Source organism: Tachyglossus aculeatus, chromosome X4 (assembly GCF_015852505.1).
Source record: "Tachyglossus aculeatus isolate mTacAcu1 chromosome X4, mTacAcu1.pri, whole genome shotgun sequence".
NCBI classification, from domain to species: domain Eukaryota; kingdom Metazoa; phylum Chordata; class Mammalia; order Monotremata; family Tachyglossidae; genus Tachyglossus; species Tachyglossus aculeatus.
The window spans coordinates 922,682-945,112 of record NC_052098.1 but is presented as its reverse complement, the minus strand read 5'-3'; the positions used below and the strand labels follow the sequence as shown (position 1 = coordinate 945,112).

Below are 22,431 nucleotides of genomic sequence, written 5' to 3'. Positions count from 1 at the left end.
TTCGCATCTCTTGGATCCAAAGCTTCTTATTTTGGGCAGAAGGCTTTTATGCCGGCGGCTTACTGTGGTTACCGTATTAAATACCAGAAAGTCGCAAGGACATAAAAGAACTGTATGGAACGGTTCAGTTAGGCTGAAGCACGCGCATGACTGCCTTTTCCTGGCCCAGATCGACTCATGCCGATGTGCGGCCCGGGGTTTCACGAGAATGGCCCCTTGCGGTAGGAAGAGCCTTCCCTCGTTCTCCATCGAGTTCTCTCCAAATCGTGCAATCGGCACAAATGACAGTTCGGTTTCCGCACTATTGCGTTTCCTTAGAGTACAATCGAAGGAAAAATGGGGCGGGGGGGGGGGGGGGGGGCGGGGGAGAGGAAAAAAAATAAAATTGGAACTTCCACCTTTAATTCTTTTCAGTTACGAATACGAGCGGCGGAGTCGAGACGGGGAGTCGGATGCTTCGATTCCTAATGGACGTGGGGGGGATACCCAGGGTGACACCGATGGGCAGTAAGTCCCTCGGGAGCGAGGAACACGCTCCCCCCTGCAAGCTGATTCGCCCAACATTTCCGTCAAGTGCTTTCATTTCTCGGTCGCGGTTTGTAGAGAGTTTTTCTCCAGCCTCAAACAGGATCACCTGCTTCACAGTCTCGTCTTGTACACAAGCACAGCAGTATTATCAACTCTTCTAAAAATCACAGGGGTGGGGGGCGGGGGAGGGAGGGGAAAGCAAAGCTCAATGGCACTGCCCTCCCCACAGAGACTCAACATAAAGGGTCACTACTGTCCAATGGTATCAGCTTTTGACAGATAACAAGAAAATAATGTTTGCAAATACAGTAGGAATAGTTCACAAATATTTGAAAGACTTTTACACAAGGATTTGGTAAACAACAACAGATACCGTGTCCCCCTTCAAAAACCTTGCTTTCGGCAAGAGCGGTAAGAGACGAAAAGCCTGCAGCTCCGTAACCGCCGATTCGTCAGTCGTCTGTTCCGTACTGTGGGGGTTGAAATCTTGAAGAAAACAAAGTGAAAATGGCCTCCCGGTAACCGCTGATTCTCTAGTCACTTGTTCCACGATGAGGGGGTCGAATTCTTGAAAAACCTCATTGAAAATTGCGCACCCACGCACGCACACACACACACGCGCAAGCACACCCGCTTTTTTTTTTTTAGTGCATTTTGAAAGGGTTAAAACCATGACAATGTAATTTTTCCTTCTGACCCGTAGCTAAACGTCCAATTCAAACATCATGGCTTTCTATTCAAACGTTCACATGTAAGGGGAGCGTATGTGAGGCAGACGTCCCTAATTAAAAATAACCTTTTCTTAGACATGGTTCACGAAAGGCAAAACTAGCCACTTTCTTGAAATACAAGTTAAATACTGATATGTGCTGTCGGCCCGGGGACCTCGGATGCTTCAATCCCAAATCCGACGCGGGTGCCGGCTCCCTCAGAATTCTAGTTGCGTCTTCTTCGGTGAGGCTTTTCCCTGAGTCATGTATTTATTGGGAAGGCTTCCTGGGGGAGAAGAAAGAGAACCACTTGGCGTCAAACAAGCCAACCCGCGGATGCGCTCCAATGGAACACAGTCACCCTTGGGGGTCAAAGGCCCAATCTGGCATCGGGGGATTCCTCGACTGTCCTGCTCTGACGGCAGAGAAGCAGAGGCGATTCGCTGAGGCAAGCCCAAGGCCTCCGCCGGGATCGCTCTGTGGAGAGCAAAAGCTCGGGCTCTGACCGAGGTAAACCGAGGGCAGCGGCTTCTTGGGTAGAGCAGAGGGGCCCTAGTGGAAAGAACCCGGGCCCAAGAGTCAGAGGACCTGGCTTTTAATCCCAGGTCGTGCCCCCCACCCTTTTTTAAATGGAACTTGTTAATCCATCGTATCAATTGAGCGCTTACTTTGTGCAGACCACTGGACTGAGCGTTTGGGAGACCACAAGAGCACAGAGTTGGTAGCCATGCCCCCCTGTCCAAGAGCTAAGTGCCAGGCACTGGGCTAAGCGCTGGGGTCAGCCTGAGCTACTTGGGTTGGACACGGCCCCTGTCCCACATGGGGCTCCACAGTCTTCAGCCCTTCTTCACAGACGAGGGAACTGAGGCCCAGAGACAAGCAGAGAAGTGGGCCCTTGAAACTGGGCCTCAGTTTCCTCATCTGTGAAACGGGGGTTCAATCCCTGATCTCCTTCTTTCTGTGAGCTCCGTGTGGGACGGGGACAGTGTCTGCCTCCCCCTTCTAGACTGTGAGCCTGTTGTTGGGTAGAGACCGTCTCCATATGTTGCCAACTTGTACTTCCCAAGCGCTTAGTACAGTGCTCTGCACACAGTAAGCGCTCAATAAATACGATTGAATGAGTGAATGAATGCCCTGAGGCACTGGTACCTACCCAGGTGCTTTGTACAGTGTTTGGCACAGAGTAAGCGCCTAACAAATAGTACCATCATCACTCATCTTATTCTCCAAAGGCGTAACTGGCTTGGGATAATTAAGCCGCGTCTGGGCTGCTGAGACAGAAAACTAGACAGAAATGACAGTGTGGCGATTCAGGAAGGCAAGAGAGGGTGGAGGGGGGGGCCTCAAGAAGGTCCAGTGCCAGGCCCCTCTGAGGCTTGGGAGCAGGAATGGGGGGCAAGGGGGAGGAGTAAACACTCTATTCGAGTCACTTGACTTCTCTATGCTTCAGTTTCTTCATCCGTAAAACGGGCAGTAAATCCTCCTCCTTCCTACTTAGACTGTGAGCCCCATATTCATTCATTCATTCATTTTGTCATCCATTCAATCGTATGTCTTGAGCGCTTACTGTGTGCAGAGCACTGTACTAAGCACTTGGGAGGAGACAATATAGCAATAAATGGACACATTCTCTGCCTACAATGAGCTTATATGGGACCGGGGCTGTGTTATCTTCTCTCTACCCTGGCGCTCAGTACAATCTTGACCAGAACGTCAAGAACGACAACTGATGCAAAGAATAATAATAGTTCTCACTATCAGTAGTGGCAAGAGCCCGGGCTTGGGAGTCAGAGGTCGTGGGTTCTAATCCCGGCTCCGCCACTTATCAGCTGTGTGACTTGGGGCAAGTCACTTAACTTCTCTGTGCCTCAGTTCCCTCATCTGTAAAATGGGGATTAAGACTGCGAGCCCTGCGTGGGACAACCTGATTACCATACATCTACCCCAGCGCTTAGAACAGTGTGTGTGTGTAGGGTGGGGGTGGGGGCTGGCCCTCTGGGAATATATTTCTCATGGTTCAAAAACTCTACCAGTCAATCAACGGTATCGATGACAGACTGCCGTGTGCAGAGCTCTCTGCTAAACACTTGGGAAAGTAAAATGCACTAGGGCTGGCCGACACAATATTTTTCACTGGCCAGCCACATCAACAGCAGCAGTTAGGGCAGTTGGCTGATATCCTGGTTGACTCTAAGTGCTTGTAGGCAGGGTGAGTGTCTACCGACTCTGTAGGGCTGTCCTCTCCCAAGTGCTTAGCCCAGTACTCGGCACACAGGGGGTGCTCAATAAACACGATCGATCCATCGATGGACTACTTGTCAATCATGACCAATCCTCTACCATTACAGAAGCCACCCAAAGTCAAAACTCTTAAGACTGGCACGTTTGTACTTACTTGAAAGGTGAGGACTATAATGACATTTTGCAAAAGGTACGCACCTGACTGGGGACTCACAGACAACTTGGCTTTTTGCTTCTTTTTGTCTTCCTGCATTGCCTAAAAGAACAAACCAGAAATCAAAAAATCCACAAGAACAAAGCCCCTTGGAACAGAACTATCAGAGCCTAACGATTCACAGGCGGCGGTGACGGCCGCCGAGTTGGAATAAAGAGTTTAAGCGACGTTATGTTCGGGGTCAAACGCTCCGGTTGGTACTTAGAGAAGCAGCAGCGTGGCTCAGGGGAAAGAGCCCGGGCTTGGAAGTCAGAGGACGTGGGTTCCAATCCCGGCTCTGCCACTTGTCTGCTGGGTGACTCTGGGCAAGTCACTTTACTTCTCTGGGCCTCAGTTACCTCACCTGAAAAATGGGGATGAAGACTGTGAGCCCCACGGGGGACAACCTGATTACCTTGTATCTACCCCAGGGCTTAGAACAGTGCTTGGCACATAGTAAGCGCTGAACATTTACCATCATTTTTAAAGAAAAAAATACCCTGAAATTGTAAAGTTCACCTGACTGAATTTGCCAGTTGGTTTCAAAGGGCTAGAAGAGAGCAGGGGTCCCTGAAGACCATCTGCTGCGCAAAAACCTGAAGAAAAGAAAAATGACACCACGCTTTTAAACTAAGCCAAGGTAACGCCAACACCCCCCCGGCACGCCTCTGTGACGGCTACCCGTAACAGTGCACACCAATCGATGGCATTTATTGAGCGCCTACTGTGTGCAGAGCACCATACTAGGCGCCAGGAAGAACCCAATGGAGTTTGGAGACACAATCCCTGCCCCTAAGGAACTAAGAATCTGGGGCTCACATGGAGACTACATGGTACAAGAAGAGTATCCTGCTTTAGAGGGAGAGAGCTTCTAAATACACTGGAGGCCTCCTCAGCCAACGCCTTCGAATCTGACCCAGTTAGGAGGGCCAAGCATTTCCTGGGCCCGCTGGGGGAACTCGGGCGAGTCACCTCACTTCTCTGGGCCTCAGTTTCTGAAAGAGACAGGAGCCGTCGCAACGTTCACGGACGTTCCACGCGCTGGGCCCTGGCCTCTCTCCCCTTAGCAGGATTCCATTACGTTCGCCCCCGGAGCAAAACCAAGCTGGCAGCAACGCAGACGCCCGGCAGCGTTTTCAGTTTTCTCAGCTCTCCAGGGGCTCCGGACCCCTGATAAACGGGGTGGCAGGGGTGCCGAGTGGAGAGAGACCCGGGCCTTCTAGACTGTGAGCCCGCTGTTGGGTAGGGACCGTCTCTTTATGTTGCCAACTTGTACTTCCCAAGCGCTTAGTCCAGTGCTCTGCACACAATAAGTACTCAATAAATACGATTGAATGAATTAACGAGTGAATGGTAGTCAGGAGACCTGGGTTCCAATTCTGGCTTCGCCACTGGCCTGGGGCTCGTCACTTAACCTCTCTGGGCCTCGGTTTTCTCACGTGTGAAATGGGGCTTGAAAACGCCCATCTCCCTCCCTCTGGGACGTGGGACGGGGACCGGGTCCGACCCAATCGGCTCCCATCGCCCCCAAGCACCATGCTCGGCACATAGAGAGCGTCGAACCCGGATTCAAAATCAACCCCTCCGTACTTGTGATGCCTTTTAACAGGTGGCAGTCTTTCTTAATGTGGCCTTCTCTCCCACAGATGAAGCAGCGCTTCTCTCTCAGCTCTTTGTCTTCCTGTCGCTTCCACTTCTCGGTCAACTGCCGGGGCATCTTGTCCTTTCCCATTTCCGGCCCGCCCCGGCTCTGCCTGGGTTTCTGCTGAGCCTGGCCCTCCTTCACCGACGGCTCTTTCTCAACAATCTTGCTCTGAGCTTCTTGGTCCTCTTGGACCGTCTTCTCTTTATTGTCGGGGCACCGCTGGCTTTTGGGGTCTTCGTGATCCCGCCGCCGCCTCAACCTGTAGCGGGATATAAGTTTGGGGCTCAGAGGGCGTTCTAGAGGGGAGGAGACTACGCCCTCCACACACCCGCCAAACTACCTCTCTTCCTCCCTTCAAAGCCCTACTGAGCTCACCTCCTCCGGGAGGCCTGCCCAGACTGAGCCCCCCTTTTCCTCTGCTCCTCCTCCCCATCGTCCCCACTCCCTCCCTACCCCCTTCCCCTCCCCACAGCACTTGTGTATATTTGTACATATTTATTCCTCTATTTTATTAATGATGTGCATATAGCTATAATTCTATTTATCTATTCTGATGGTACTGACACCTGTCTACTTGTTTTGTTCTGTTGTCTGTCTCCCCCTTCTAGATTGTGAGCCCGTTGTTGGGTAGGGATTATCTCTATCTGTTGCCGAATTGTACTTCCCAAGCGCTTAGTACAGTGCTCTGCACACAGTAAGAGATCAATACGGCTGAATGAATACACATCAACCTGAAAAGGCATTAAGATGAAGAGTCGCACCGCCCCCTCAAAACAAACCCGAGAGATTCAAAAGATCTGAGGAGGAGGAAGATGCTGGAGGCAGGCGAGGGGGGAAGAGAGAAAGGAGTCTCGTTCCTCCACTTGGAAGACTTGGCTAGTTCTGCTTCCTGACTCTCTCTGACCCCCTGAATCCCACTGAAGAGCTGTTAGGTGGGGGTGCCCGGTTGTGTGGCTAGTGGGGTTCGGAGACGGAGGGCGAAAAAAACCACTACCCCTGGAGGCAGACAATGTGGACAGGGAGGGGCTCACCCACATCCCTTGCTGGCTGCATTCAGGGTCAGGCTGAGCGAAGACAAATGAGCTCTGTACTTCCCAATGTCTGAACCTGACCGTAGGCAGACAGTGACTTCAATGTGGCCGGCTCACAAACCGTGTTGGATATTCAACTCTGAAAGCTCTCCGGGTGGAAAACCCCCAAACCACAGAGAAAGCCACCTGAGCCCCAAACCTTGAAAAGGAGAGCTCGGCTTTTCCAAACGACCGAAACCACAAGAGCCGAGTCTGTTGTATTGGACTCTCCCAAGCGTTGAGTTGATACTCTGCATGCAGTAAGCGCTCAATTAACACCACGGATTGATCGATCACCGTCTGAGAGAGTGAAAATACCACGTACGGGAGAACACCTCCTTTCCCACACTGGGTGGAGGAAAATAAGGCCAAATCCGAAGACGATTTTCTCCCCTATGAAATGTTTCCATTGTCTCTCAGACAGTGATCCTTCTCTCGGTCAATCAATCAATTAGTGGTATGTATTAAGCGCTCCCTTTGTGCGGAGCACCGGACTAAGTGCCTGGGAGAGTCTGATACAACACACTTGGCTTTTCCTTCAATTGTGTTTATTGAGCGCTTTTGTGGTTTTGTTTGTTTGGAGAACACCTAGCGGCATTCCGCGGAGAAGCCGAGCTCTCCTTTTGAAGGCTTGGCCCTTGGGTCATTACCTCTGTGGTTTTTTGGAATAAAGTCGAGCTTTCTCCCTTTCCTCCCATCTCTCCCCAAGCTCTGGTGGAAATGCAACCAGGCAGTGAAAGAGCCAAAGTGGGGATGGGAAGAAGGGGGGTCCAAAGGCCTGTGCAGATAGGCAGACTGTGTCAAATCAGAGCCGATATGCTTGGGAGACTAGACTGAAAAGGAAAGCTGGCTTGGGGCTTCAAGCTCGAACTCTTTGGTAATTCCGAAAGCCATCCTCCTGCTTCTGAGTGCTGAATTCCTTTGACTGGAAACACCGAAAGCCCATCTATGAGCCCCGGCAACGAGGGGTGAAAGACAACCCGAGTCAAAGCCGTCTTCAGGGCTGACTTACTTTCTCCGCAGAGGGCAGTCTCGCATAAAGTGCCCGATTTTGCCGCAAATCCGGCAGCACCTGTCATTGGGTGCCAGCTCCCCTTCGGTCAGGACTTCCGGATCGAAGAAATACTCCTGGAAGGACAAAGCGTGGTCAGATTCCCAAGGGGTCAGAGAGTCCGCCCTGGAAATTGAAGCCCTTTGGGTCTGCCTCATGTTGCTTGCTTCTTTGGAGCGTTAAGGTGAGCGCAAAGGTGCAATGGATAGAGCACAGGCCCGAGAGTCAGAAAGTCATGGGTTCTAATTCCGGCTCCGCCACCTGTCTGCTGTGTAGCCTCGGGCAAGGGCCTCAGTTATCTCATCTGTAAAATGGGGATTAAGACTGGAAGCCCCATGCGGGACAGGGACCGTGTCCAACCTGATTTGTCTGTATCCATCCCAAGCACTTAGTACAGTGCCTGGCACATAGTAAGCTCTTAAGACATGCCACAATTCTTATTATTGTTCTTACCATAAGACAAAGTAAGCATGTCTGCATGGGGCAAAAGAAATCGCACAATCACACGGCATGAACGGGGGACTCCACTGCTAATGCTTCTTAGAGAAGCAGCGTGGCTTAGTGGAAAGAACCCGGGCTTGGGAGACAGAGGTCATGGGTTCTAATCCCGACTCCGCCACTTGTCAACTGTGTGACTTTGGGCAAGTCACTTAACTTCTCTGGGCCTCAGTTCCCTCATCTGTAAAACGGGGATCAAGACTGTGAGCCCCAAATGGGATAACCTGATAACCTTGTATCTATCCCAACACTTAGAACAGTGCTTGGCACATAACAGCACTTAGCAAATACCATTATTATTATTACTTGTCATTTTTTTTAAATGGTATTTGTTAAATTTGCAATTGTATGGTACGGTCTGGCTACCCCATCCATCCTCAACAGCAGGAAATTTTGTGTACATATACATTTAATATCTGTACTTTATTTCGTTATTTATTTATATTAATGTCTGTCTCCTCTGCTAGACTGTGAGCTCGTTGTGGGAAGGAATGTGTCTGTTGTTATACTGTATTCTCCCAAGTGCTTAGAACAGTGCTTTGCACACAGTAAGCACTCAATAAATACGACTGAATGAATGAATGAAAAGTTTGGGGGAAGTAACCTAAGCCTTTAGCTCATCTAGTCCTAATTAAACAAATATTAACAATCTTTGGAAGACCTCCAGAATACACTCACCATTTTTGAGTAATAGTCTTTAGGAAATCCCTTGACTGGAGTACCAAACAGTCTTCTACCATTAATGAAAGCCTTCATTATAAAATTGGTCACTAGTAAAAATAAAATATAATCCATCAGACTCTTTGCCGGGAGGAAGAAAAACAAAAATAGAAAGACGATAGCCAATATCAGCATCGATAACCAAAGGGTAACTTACTTTTTCTGGAGAGTCCAGCTCCAAGGTTGTGGTTGAGATCAAAGGGATCTAAAAACGAGGAAAGTCAAGGTGACTCCGGAGTCTGGGAACGACTGTGCATGCATGAAGATCTCTGGGGTGGCTTCGGGCCGCACGAGTCAAGCGTGAGATGAGGCCAGAGGTGGCTGGTCAACCAGGGGAAGGGGGCTGGGTGGGCCCAGAGAGTCGGAGATGGGGGACGGCAGCGGAGGCCGAGTGGAGAGAGAGCCCGGGCCTGGGAGCCTTGGGCAAGTCACCTCACTGCTCTGTGCCTCAGTTTCCTCAGCTGCAAAATGGGGGATTTGATACCCGTTCTCCCTCCCACCTGCGCCCCATGTGTGACGGGGACTGAGTCTGACCTGGTCATCGTCTTAGTACAGCGCTCGGCAGAAGCGCTTAACAAGGACCACGGTCACTATTATTAGGAGCCCCGAGGGAGATGAGGACTTGGAAATAACGGCGGTCGCGCGGCTGAAAACGCCGGGCCCCAAGGCTATAACAATAATAATAATAATGATGGTATTTGTTAAATGCTTACTATGTGCAAAGCACTGTTCTAAGCGCTGGGGAGGTTACAAGGTGATCAGGTTGTCCCACGGGGGGCTCACAGTTTTAATCCCCATTTTTCAGATGAGGTAACTGAGGCCCAGAGAAATGAAGTGACTCCCCCAAGGTCACACAGCTGACAGCTGGCGGGGCCGGGATTTGAACCCATGACCTCTGACTCCAAAGCCCGTGCTCTTTCCACTGAGCTACGCTGCAACCGCGGCCCGGCTTTCGTACGCACCCTCGATGACGATGTACTTTGAGGTCCACTGCTTCTTGAAAGTTGTAAGGAGACTTTTCGTCCTGATGCAAATGACATGTTCTTTAAAATCGAATTCCTCGGTGTAGAAACGAAGAAGGCCCAACCACAGCTCGCCAACAGACTCGGTATTTTTTCCATAATCTGGCCAGTAGTCTGGCTGGAAGCCAAAGAGGGGAAAACAAAAACTCAGCACGTCAGTCGATCGGCCCATGGCATTTACTACGTGCACCTACAGAGAGCAGAGCACGGAACTCAACGCTTGGGAACCACCCCTTTCCCTGCTTTCAGGATGCTTCCAGTCCAATCTCTGCCTCTCGTTCCACGGCCTGCCAGAGACAGAGCTGGAAATAACCCTTCCCGCTTCAACTCCCTCCCAGGCTGGAGTTTCGGGGCCTCAAACCTGAGTCTGGCATCTGAGATGCACTGTGGTCTACTGAAAAGGGGCCGGGAATAGGAGGACCTGGGTTCTCATCCCCGCTCCGCCAATTGCTTGCCGTGTGTGACCTTGGGCAAGTCGCTTCACTTCTCTGGGCCTCAGTTGCCTCGACTGTTAAATGAGGATTAAATCCTACCTCCTCTTACTTAGAGAGCGGAGCCCCGTACGGGACAGGGACTGTGTCCAACGTAATTCACTTGTACCTACCCCATGGTTTAGAACACATAAGTGCTTAACAGTTAATATCATAGGCAAAAAATTAAAAATTAAAATTACGGTCTAGCAGGTGGGAACGCTACACCGTAAACTCCTTGAGGGCAGGGACCGTGTCTACCGCTTAATAATAATAATAATGATGGTATTTGTTAAGCGCTTACTATGTGCAAAGCACTGTTCTAAGCGCTGGGGAGGTTACAAGGTGATCAGGTTGTTCCATGGGGGGGCTCACAATTTTAATCCCCATTTTACAGATGAGGGAACTGAGGCCCAGAGAAGTGAAGTGATTTGCCCAAAGTCACACAGCTGACAGTTGGCGGAGCCAGGATTTGAACCCATGGCCTCTGACTCCAAAGCCCATGCTCTTTCCACTGAGCCATGCTGCTTCTCACTGTGCTCAGTGCTTAGAACAGTGCTTGGCATATAGTAAGCACTTAACAAATACCATCATTATTTTTACCGACTCGACTGTATTCGCCCTAGTTCAGTCAGTCAATCGTATTTACTGAGCGCTTCGGAGAATACAATATAAGACACATTCCCTGCCCACAACGAGTTTACAGTCACGAGGACTAGTTCAGCGCTCTGCACACCTGGTAAGAGCTCAGTAAATCACCGTCGACTGACTGATTGTGGCCGTAAAAAGTAGAAGACGCGGTCCCTGCCCTCGAGTAGCTGCCGGACCACCTGCGAAATAGTAAACTACAGGTATGGGTGGCAAAGTTCAGAGATAGTTTTCAATGGGGGAGCGAAAAAGAGTGTCAAGCAACCTACCAGTTTATCTATCTGGTCAAAAAAGTAAGTGTCCCAGCCATCTACTAGGATTTCAGGGCTTTCTTCCTCGTCGCTGATCTGAAACCATTGTGAAAAAACGAGTGTGAATGGTCAAACGCCAGTGATTTGCCATTAACTCTTGCAGAATCGTGGATCCGAAAAGGCTAAATAGGGTGGATTTTTTTTTTCTTTCGGTATTACCTCTTGAAGAACAGGAATAACCGGTGGTTTTCTCTGCTGCAGAAAATATAGCACCATAAGAGTGTAGGCATAGGAGGACAAACTGCCTCTAGACGCATCGCCGATGTCGCACATCTGGAGGGAGGAAGGTGAGGTTTAGCATCCGTGTATTTGTGCGGGCTCACGACACCTTCATCGCGTCTACGAGCTGGGCTGGCAGTCTGGAGCTTCTAGGTGTTCGACGAACCCGCTCCCGTACCCTCAAATCTACCTGCGGCTCCCTTGCTGCCATGGAGGAGATCGGGGGTGGTGGTGGGATGGGGGGGATTGTTAGGGGAGAGGATTTTAATTCAAGGTTCCGATCTGGGCCGGCTGGCCCCATCCCCCGGTGGAAGCTACTACTCACCTTGGTAAATACTTTCATGGTGTAGCACAGATATCTCACTCGGGGGTCGATGGCCGAATAAGCAAACAAAAGTCTTGTATTGTGGAGGGCCTGGGAGAGAGAATAAAAACCAGTCTCAGGGAAGCTGGCATCACAAGGCAGGGAACAGCCACACACTAAAGTCTACCTTCGGCGGGATCGGTAAACACGTGGATTTAGCCAGTTTTTGTCCCATGATTTAAAAAAACCCAATCAAACGACAACAAAAAAACCTCCAACCCATTCCCAAACCAATGCATCCTACTACAAGTGACCCAAGTAACGATGGTAAGAATCATGAACCCACATTATTTATTTATATTAACACCTCTCTCCCCCTCTAGACTGTAAGCTCGCTGTGGGCAGGGAATGTGTCTGTTTATTGTTCTATTGCACTCTCCCAACTGCTTAGTACAGTGCTCTGCACAAGGAAGCGCTCAGTAAATACAATCGAATGAACTAATGAACGCGATAGTCAAGATCCCCGGAGACCTGGCGTTACATCATGGCTCGGAATACCACCCCTTTCCCAAAGCGAACTGGGACAAAGTCTCAGCCAGTCAGATTTCCCTCAAAGTGGCTTGGGGAAAGCTTGGAAAATCACCTTACCAATGTGTTGTACAAACTGATATCCACTTCCAGGCCACTTCGAACGTGGAAGAACTTGACAATCGGCACCTTGGCTGTTGTAATGGGTAGTATGTTCCTCAGGCCTGTGCGGGGAGGGAAAAACCGGGTGATTTGACAGGGTCATTTCAAGAGTGGGAATGTCGGGCAGGCGGTCTAGAATTTCATGGAAAAGACCCGGGTGGCCGAACATCGGTGGTTCCCACAGCTTTTTACGCGGCAACCCTAACGGAGGCCCTCATGACTCTCAGAGACACAGAACGGCCTAGTGGATAGAGCCTGGGCATCAAGGACCTGGGGTCTAATCCTGGCTCTGTCACTTGTCTGCTGGGTGACCTTGGGGAAGTCACTTCTATTCTCTGGGCCTCAGTTACCTCATCTGTAAAATGAGGATTACGACCGTGAACCCCATGTGGGACAGGGACTGTGTCCAACCTGACAAATTTGCATCAACTGCAGCGTTTAAGCAGCATGGCTCAGTGGAAAGAGCACAGGCTTGGGAGTCAGTGGTCATGGGTTCAAATCCTGGCTCCGCCAATTGTCAGCTGTGTGACTTTGGGCAAGTCACTTAACTTCTCTGTGCCTCAGTTCCCTCATCTGTAAAATGAGGATTAAGACTGTGAGCCCCACGTGGGACAACCTGATCACCTTGTATCCCCCAGCACTTAGAACAGTGCTTTACACATAGTAAGCGCTTAACAAATACCATCATTATTATTATTAGTATAGTACCTGGAACCTAATAAGCGCTTAACAAATTCATTCATTCATTCAATCGTATTTATTGAGTGCTTACTGTGTGCAGAGCACTGTACTAAGCGCTTGGGAAGTACAAGTTGGCAACATATAGAGATGGTCCCTACCCAACAATGGGCTCACAGTCCAACCTGTCCAACCTTACAAATTTTTATCTACTCCAGCGCTTAGTACAGTACCTGGCACCTAATAAGTGCTTAACAAATTCATTCATTCATTCATTCAATCGTATTTATTGAGCGCTTACTGTGTACAGAGCACTGTACTAAGCGCTTGGGAAGTACATGTTTGCAACATATAGAGACGGTCCCTACTCAACAACGGGCTCACAGTCTAGAAGACAGTAATAATAATTCCACAAAAAAGCGTGTGGCGGGGGAGAACAGAAGGCTGACAAGTCCTGATCAAATCCCAGAGCTTAGAACAGTGCTTGGCACATAGTAAGTGCTTAACAAATACCATCATCATCACCATCATTATTATTATTATTATTAAATAGCCAGTGGCTCTGCCGTCATGGTCAAACCACCACTCAGAGCTCCACGGTGCTGGTGCCCTACAAGAATTCCCAGCCCCCTCGCCTGGGATCCTAACTCCTGAGGTGGAGAAACCTTGCTGGCCGTCGTACCCTCGCCCCACCTTTTCGACCTCATCAAACAGAGAATGACTTTGAGGAACCAAAACCCTGCAGAGGGGAGATCCTTTGAGGTCCTCAAGGCGTTCATTTTCCCTGCGTGGATCCCATTAATTAGGTCTGTTAGCGAACAGAGACCAAAGCTCTGTTAAGCACAGACAACGGCCCCTTCAAAAACAGCCTTTTGGATCTGAACCCTTTTATCCCCCTTCCCACAGCACTTTTGTCCCTATCCACCATATATTTATTTAATAATAATAATGGCATTTATTAAGCACTTACTATGTGCAAAGCACTGGGGAGGCTACAAGGTGATCAGGGTGTCCCACATGGGGCTCACAGTCTTCATCCCCATTTTACAGATGAGGTAACTGAGATACAGAGAAGTGAAGTGACTTTGCCCAAAGTCACACAGCTGACAAGTGGTGGAGCCGGGATTTGAACCCATGACCTCTGACTCCAAAGCCCAGGCTCTTTCCACTGGGCCACGCTGCTTCTCTATTATTTAGATTAATAGCTGTCTCCCCCTCCAGAATGTAAGCCCGTTGTGGGCGGGGAACGTGTCTATCGACTCTGTTATACTGTACTCTCCCAAGCGTTTAATACAGTGCTCTGCACACAGTAAGCACTCAATAAATACGATTGGTATCCATCATTTATTTATATTAATGTCTGTCTCTCCCCATTTGGGGCAGGGAACGTGTCTACCAACTGTTATACGGGACTCTCCCAAGCGCTGAGTACAGCGCTCTGTACACAGTGAGTGCTCAATAAATATCACTGATACCCATAATTTATTTTTTCACATTAATGTCTGTCTCCCTCTCTAGACTGTAAGCTCGTTGTGGGCAGGGAACATGTCTACCGACTGTTCTACTGTGCTCTCCCAAACACTTAATTCAGCGCAGTGCCCACAGTAAGCACTAAAACAATATGATCAACTGATCGATTGCCTCCTTTGATTTTATTTGATGCCACCAGATTTTCCCCACCCAAGAAAAACCGGCTCTAAAGAGAGATAAAAATCTCTCTCTTTGAGGTTAGCCAGTCAACACACTGTGGTTTCTGCCACTCCATTACCACGTTCAGTGCTGTGGGGAGTGAGAGAAAGGAAGCCCAAGGTCTGCACTCAAGTTTGTCCCGCACCTCACTCGTCAGACATGAACACGATACGCGAATACAACCGCCTGTGGTTTCCTCCAGAATCCTGTAGCCATGAATAACGACCATAGCCCATTCAGCTTCCATCCCACTAGGAATATTCACCGTTTGTTCGAGGAACGACAGGTTCCAGACTATGGCCAAACGACGCCAACGGTAAGCTCGATGCTGTCTAGTGGCTGAACCCCTTCCTCCTCCCCCTTCAAAACTCCCGCGAATGAGACTGACGCTCTCGACACATTTCCTAACCGCCTTTCTCCACTGATGGTTCTCGTTATGTGCTCAAGGGTTTGACTGACTCCAGAAACCACTTTCCCCTGGCATGGAGGAAACCTTACAGTTCTACTCGAAAACATCATCCCGCCGAATTGGTAAATACTCTCCGGCGGTCAACGAGAAGGCCATTTCGTGCCCACGGAAAACAGAGACGAGGTCAAAGCACAGGCCTCTAAAACCACTGCGGTCACCGATGAATTCTGACGCCCGAACATGACGAAACCCTAACACTAGTAAGAAGCAGCATGAGGTAGAGGATAGACCACAGGCCTGGGAAGGTCATGGGTTCCAATCCCAACTCTGCCACTTGTCTGCTGTGTGACCTGGGGCAAATCACTTCACTTCTCTGAGGTTGAGACTGTAACTGGGAGAGGGACTGTGTCCAACTCGATTTGCTTGTATCCACCCCAGCACTTAGAACAGTGCCTGGCACCTAGTAAGTGCTCAACAAATGCCGTCCTGCCTGCTTGGGACCTGGAGATTCTCTTCTCTATTTATTTCAAAGGGCTAGCGGAAAGAGGAGAAGAAAATCCCCAGAGCTAGAGGGTCTGAAGAGTGTACCTGAATGCTTCTTGAGGACTCTTGCTAGCTCTTCAATAGTTCTTATGCAATCCAGCGTCTGCAAAGAAGATAGGAGAGGATGTTGACTCCAATATGGAGACGCTCTCTTGATGTTCTAGCACAGCTTATTTCTTTACATTCAGAAACGGCCATTCGATCTCCTTTCCGCCAATTATTCTATCGCCAGTAGGAAATGTTCAACCCCCCCCAAACCCTTCTGTTCAGGTACACTTCTGTTAAGAGTTTTGAAACACTTTGAACATTAGGGCAAACTTTAAAACTAAGTGAGCCTTAATGAATTTTAGACACAGAAAAAAACCCAACCAACCCCTTTCATTCCTAGACAACTCTAGCAAAATCTCCTCAGTCTACGTTTCCTATCTTAAAAAGAGACCACGTTCCCCCACGGAAACATTTCATTTATTTCAAATCACCGCTGACCACCCGGGCTAGCCTAGCGTTATACTGAGTGTTGCGGGCTGTGAGATAAAGAAAACGCAATCCTTCTCTTCGAGACGCTGATGAGCCAGTTTGGACACGAGAGAGAGACACGCAATGTAGGCAGCCAAATATACCCATGTGGGGACTGGGGAAGGGAAGGGCGGGGAGGGGGAAGATGCCTCGAGCAGATTGGGTTCTACGGACTAAAACTAGACATTAGAACCGACGTCGGAGGACAGCGTCATTCTTCTTAGGTTATTGACCTGGGAACACACGATGCTTTCTCTTCATTCTTTCTACCAATCGGGATTTTTAAAGAAAACAAAAACAAAACTCTTTAACGAGCCAGGTTAATCTAACATATTGGATCAGTGGCCACCAACATCGCCTGCTGTTCAACTTGGCCGTCTACAACGCCAAAAGAGAATTAATTCATTAGCATCTTGGTTCAATTCACATTTACTAAGCACCCACCTGGTGCCTGCCGCTGTATTAGGCACTATATAGTTGTCCTTCGTACTCCAAGAGGCCACTGACGGTGAGATTCACCTACAGGTGCATGTGTGGGCTGACAAGGCCAACGGGGGACCCACGGTCCCGACCACACCACGCACACTCAAAGACTGTCCTGTGTTGTGCTGTCGGGTTTGTTCTTTGCAGCGCCTTGCTTTGTTTTCACCCTCCGTCTCTTTGTCTCACAACCCTTTCGAGGCTTCTGCTCCAAAGAGAGCCGCTCCCTTCTCCAGCGCGGGCCACAATGTGGCCTGAGGCTTGGCCTCGCTGTGTCCCTAAGACATCTGCTCTGCCCTCCTTGCTTTGGGTTTTCCAATTTCAGCTCTCCACGTGGCAGCTGTTTGGGTGTCCCCTGCTGGCGCCTCTCCTCTGCCCGTCGTCCCTCCACGACAGTTTCGGGCCGCGAGGTGACTGGTTGTCGGCTGCGATCCCGCCTTCCGGGCAGTCAGAGGGCACGGTCCCTAAAGTGTCACCGATGCACAGATTCGACTCGGTGTGGCCCAGGAACTCGGCTGGACTGGACTCTCCCAAGCGCTTAGTACAGTGCATCGCCCACAGTAAGCGCTCGACGAATACCACCCTGCGACCGGCCGATTCTGCGGGGCATCTAGGACTCGGAGGAGAGGAGGCGGGCCGGCTCCGGGGGCCTTCAGTTGAGACAGGAGCCTATAACACCGGCGCTTGCCATCCCCCGTGCTACCCTTCTCGACGGGCGTCTTCTCCCTCCCCGACTCTCTCCGCGCTGACCGCCTGCATCCGGTGCCGACGAAGATCCTCGGCTGGGTGGGCGCTCTCCCTGGGGTGGCCCGATTCACTACTTCAGTTGGTTCTGGCCTTCCTGCCGGCCCACCGCACCTGGCACCTGCTTAGAGTGACTCCGGAGTCTCAGCTGACAGGCCGTTGGATGATCCTCGTGGCCTGTCGGGTCGGGGGAGGGCTCAAGCCTCCGGCTCCAGGTTGCCCGTGGGCACCCTCAAGCACGGGATCGGGCCCGCGACAAGTCCCCGCGTTAGCCTCTGGGCGACGAGGGAGGGATCAGCTGAGGCACCAGTAGCTCAGCACCACGCCGTCGGGGAGCAGCGGTCTCTTCCCGAATGCCTCCTGAGAGTCCGCACCTGCCGGTGATGACGAATGTCATTTAAGGGCTAGGAAAATGATGGCCAGGCCTCGGTGCTGCTCCCTGAGCCCCCACCCAGGGGTGGTCTGCCCATCGAGATGCCTTGATACATGCCGGAGTCTGTTCTTCCATCTTTCCTCGTGAAGAAGGTGATGATGGCACCGCCTCAGCCGTCATTGTAAGTCGAGGGAAAGCTTATCTAAGTAAACAGGCCATTCATCTCCCCCCCACCTCGCCCCCCGCCCCCGGACCTCCTCCCACTCGCCTCAACCCCCGGGCTTGTAGATCTCCACACTGCAAGGGGCCTTTTCAATCTCTCTTGACTCGCTTGCACTAAACCTCGTCAGCCGCCTGGTAGGTAGCGGCTGTATCTGTCGGCGATCCTCGAGTTTAGCTTTCATCTTCCAACAGGGAGGGTGTCATTTTGGCGTGGGGCTCTCGGCGGAGGTCTTCATCTCCCAGGAACCGAACACTCGGCTGCCCCGTCAGTCTGGTGAACGCTTTTCAATGCGGTGGCTGCACGGCAAGCTCCTCGCTTTGTTGCTGCGACCGGGACGTCCTTTAAGGTCTCTCTGTCCTACTCCACGCGGGTCAGTGAGTCGCCAGCGTTTCGAGGGCAGGAGCATCCTGGCGAGGGCTGGCGGAAGACGGTATTCGGCGAGCCTGCGATGGCGTCAGTACCTCCGCCGAGACCGCTGTGGTCGAGTTTGCCAATACCGTGCGGGTGGGGGGGAGGTCCGATGACTTATTTCCACGTCCGGGCATCGCTACTAACTCAAGCTTTATAAAAAAAATCCCCGTTACGATCAGCTGGGCGGATGGACCTACATGACTCTTTGAAGAAACGCTCTTTCACTTCACCGCTGCTCGTCACTGGGGCAGTGGGGAGGGTGGGAGAACCCGAGTATTTTTGTTTCGGGGGCAGGCGGAGCATCATCAGACTGTCACTTATACCCCTGGGCAGATTGGGAAGGCCCGATACTAGTGATCGTCTGATTGCCTGACCGACCCCTGAGGGCCGCCGTTCTGAAGAGGGAAGGTCTTTCCAAAAGAAGGGTGTATCCAGCAGCGCCTATCTCTGTGAGCTGTCCTTCATCCGGGAGTCTAGTTTCGCTTAGCGCTGCAAGGTGGAGGCACTATAGATGGAGGTATAAAGCAAAAACAAGATGTGGTCCCCACCCACGGGGGCTTCGACTACTGTTACAGAACACAGGCAAGACACAGTTAAAAGGGTTCGAGAGACACGGGGTGGGGGGGGAGGCTCCATGTCCGCGGTGCGTGCCCGCCAGTGGGGGGGATGGCCCCGGCAGCTGAGGCGTCGGCTCGGGCGCCGCTCCGCCGAGAGCCGCCTGCACGAGGCACGCGCCGGGCAGGAGATGAAGCCTCCGTGTCGAGTCCGGCCCACCAGAGACCCCCGCCACGGCAGGGTTCGTACACAGACCGACGCGAGTCTGAGTACGCTTCCTGGTGGAGATGGGTCTGGGCTCGAGTTGACAGGAGGGGCGTTCTCTAGCTCATCTTGAATTCGAACGTGAGGGGAGGGGGAAGGTGGCGGGAGGAAGGCGTTCTGTGTGCGTAGTGTGTGTGTATGGTGTGTGCGTGTGTGACTGATGGTCCTGGCCATGCTGTTTGTTGTTTGTTGCTGACAGCGACTGGCGCTGTTTTCCCCTTTGCCTCTGCCTCACAATCCTCTTGAAACTCTGGCGCACCAAGAGCTGCTCCTTCCTTCGTCGCAGCGCCTCAGGGCGGGCTGTCGGCTGCTGTGATCCCACCGGGTCTTTTGAGGCAGCGGCGCTTCCCCGCATCCTGAGAGAATTCCCTCAGTTCCCCTTGCTTTCGGGTGCCCCGTCTGAGCTCGCCCAGCCTCGGCTTCCCGGGTCTTCCTGCCCAGAGAGGCGGTGTCGAGACGAGCCTAGGATCTAGGGTAGCCGTATCGAACTTCACCGTCCGTCCGTGACCTCACTGTCGCCTTTCAGCTTCACGCGCGGCCTGCCCGGTGACGGAACTGCCCAAGGACCCCGACGCGGGGGGTGGGGGGTGGGGGTGGGAGGGGTCCGGGTCTCATGACTCTATTCGGCACAAGCTCCGTTAGCTGGAAAAACTCTACGACGAGTCATCTTCTAGGATCGGCGGAGAGCTTCAGCTATGAACCACCGCTGCGTTCTAATCCGATCGTTTTAACGGTCTTCTTTTCCACAGCCCAGCTCTGAGCAGCGTTGCCCTCCGCTACGCGACCTGGACTTTCACACGCAGCTCGGTAGACCTTTGCTTGGGCCTGAACCCCAATGCCACGATGCCAACCCACCATGCCGGGTCTCCCAAAGGCGGGGGGAAGGGGGGAAAACGTTGATCTTCTTGATCTGACTTCCGATTTCCCTGGATCTGGCTGGGCCCCCCCGGCCAGGGTGTGGCCTTAAGAACGGGATTCCCGGACAGCACTTACTCTGTGGTGCCAAATGAAGTTCCCTGGGTGTGGGTGTTGGTTCTCCCAAGGGCAGGCTGATGCAGTCTCTGGTTTTTTCAAACTGTCGGTCAGTCCACAGTAGTAGTAGCGGTCGTCGCCATTTATCGAGGGCCTGCTGGGTGAAAAGCACCGGCCTACATGCTCGGGAAAAGTACGACAGAAGCAAAAGCTACTGTTTCCTGCCCACGAGGAGCCAGGCAGACCCCGTGCAGCAGCTCCTGGTCGTCTGGACATCTTCTTGGGAGCGTGTCTCCAGGGTGCGGTCATTTTCAGATTGCAACTGTCCAACGGCCGTCTCTGGGACTCTGGATGACGCCGGCGGCTTGCGGAGTCGAAGGAGTTCCCCAGAGGATCCAAGGTGTCTAACGGCAGCCGCATCCAAGGTCCTTTCCTACATCTGCCCCGACCCCAGCCCGACTGCCGAAAATGGACCGAGCAGACCAGCTTCTCAGCCCTCGTTCGTTCCCTCGGTGACGGGGAAGACGGCGCAGAGAGGGCACTGCCAGCTCGGACACTATCAGCTGTGTCGTCACGGAGCCATCTCGTGATCTCGACGGACCCTCTCGGGGCTGCGGAATGTACCGATCGCTCTAGTCCTGTTCTACAGGCGCCTTCGGGCGCGTTCTGTATGGTCGAAGAAAGGGGTCTGCAACCGACGGGCCTAGAGGCGATTCTGACTCTTCTCGGAACTCCAAACGTGGCTCTTGAGCGTGGCCTCCGGCTCCCCAGACTCTACTCTCTCCCCTATCCTCTCTTGCCCCATCTCCCTCGTGATCTCGATGGACCCTCTCGGGGCTGCGGAATGTACCGATCGCTCGAGTCCTGTTCTACAGGTGCCTTCGGGCGCGTTCTGTATGGTCGAAGAAAGGGGTCTGCAACCGACGGGCCTAGAGGCGATTCTGACTCTTCTCGGAACTCCAAACGTGGCTCTTGAGCGTGGCCTTCGGCTCCCCAGACTCTCCTCTCTCCCCTGTCCTCTCTTGCCCCATCTCCCCCTCTGGACTGCAAGCTCGTCACGGGAAGGGGACGTGCCTACGGACTCTGCTACAATGTACTCTCCCAAGCACTTAGTACAGTGCTCTGCACACAGTAGCCACTCAATAAATACCACTGATAGATCATCTCCTTCCCCATCCCCGCCGGACGGTCATCGCTACGAAGCAGCCGCCGAGCGCGGTGACATCATCGCATTTTGCCGTGTGTAGTGTGACGTAACGACGTCCAGGGGAGAGGGGGCGGGGGGCAGAAAGTGCATAGCTCTTTGCACAGCAAGTGTGCAAAGGTTTCACTTTGACTCTTCCCCCCGCCTCTCAAAAAAAACCCCCCAAAGCAAAAAATGTTGCCAACCCCTGGTTTAGGAAACCGTCTAGGTCTTGGTGTTGCTCCCTGCTGTGTGAGAATCAGCTTAGGGGAAGGCACAGAGACTGGCCAAGGACGAATGAATGAATGGGCGACAGTTAGCAAATTGCCAAAATCAAAAGAAAAGGTCTTCGGGAATCACTGTACCTCAGCCGTTTTAAGTCCATCAATTGTCATACAGATGTCAAGGTCACTTTGTTTGAACCCAAATCCATTTTTGGAGGAGCCAAACAAGCTCAATTTAGTTCCTGTTAGGGATATATAATAAGTCGGATCACTATAAGTGAGCTAGACCAAGTCTCATAATATAAGAAGTCACAAAATGCGGCGAGCAACCAATTCAATTTGCAAACCGGCGAGTCTCTTGAGAGGGTGGTAGGGAGACTTCTGAAAACAGAGGAGTTTTGGTTTTTTAACTGATGTCCCACTCAGTGGCCACCTGTTAGAGTCAAGTTCCAATTGAGAATTGATGCTTTCAGAGACCAGAAAAGTCGAGTTAGGCTCTTATCCCATTAGCAACTCGCCGTCTTTGCACTGAAGCATTCTTTTCTCCTCCCAACCCCATCGTTCCTCCTATTATCTACTTTGTTCACCCCAAAATGCTCTTTTACAAAACGCAGCCCCTGTGTAAGATGTAATGTCAGTCTTGGCTTCTCTGTCAATTCCTCAAAGGAGGAGAAAACTCCAAGTTAGGTTCTGGACCATCTCTCTGAGATCTACGTGGGTTCGAAGACGGTTTTGAATGGCGGCTCAAATACAACCTAGATGGGGCCGTCAAACGTCAAGCCTATGTTGCTGCTCATTCTCTCTCTCCTGACGGACTTCAAAATCAGGGGGGTGGGGGGGAGGGAGA

The 22,431-nt window shown here is 51.6% G+C and overlaps 1 protein-coding gene across 1 annotated transcript in view; it reads right to left on the bottom strand.

The window, feature by feature from the left end:
* Positions 1-359: 359 nt before the first annotated feature.
* The window catches only part of TUT7 (terminal uridylyl transferase 7), a 63,101-nt gene continuing 41,029 nt past the window's right edge, over positions 360-22,431 (bottom strand). The window contains exons 17-30 of the mRNA XM_038770115.1: positions 21,726-21,826; positions 15,685-15,742; positions 12,279-12,382; positions 11,652-11,741; positions 11,267-11,380; positions 11,066-11,143; positions 9,619-9,796; positions 8,814-8,861; positions 8,615-8,706; positions 7,400-7,515; positions 5,263-5,576; positions 4,192-4,268; positions 3,678-3,735; positions 360-1,524 (exon numbers count right to left, since the gene is read on the bottom strand). Coding sequence (XP_038626043.1) covers positions 1,457-1,524; positions 3,678-3,735; positions 4,192-4,268; positions 5,263-5,576; positions 7,400-7,515; positions 8,615-8,706; positions 8,814-8,861; positions 9,619-9,796; positions 11,066-11,143; positions 11,267-11,380; positions 11,652-11,741; positions 12,279-12,382; positions 15,685-15,742; positions 21,726-21,826 — 1,496 coding nt within the window. The 3' untranslated portion in view covers positions 360-1,456. The remainder of the gene's footprint in view (positions 1,525-3,677; positions 3,736-4,191; positions 4,269-5,262; positions 5,577-7,399; positions 7,516-8,614; positions 8,707-8,813; positions 8,862-9,618; positions 9,797-11,065; positions 11,144-11,266; positions 11,381-11,651; positions 11,742-12,278; positions 12,383-15,684; positions 15,743-21,725; positions 21,827-22,431) is intronic.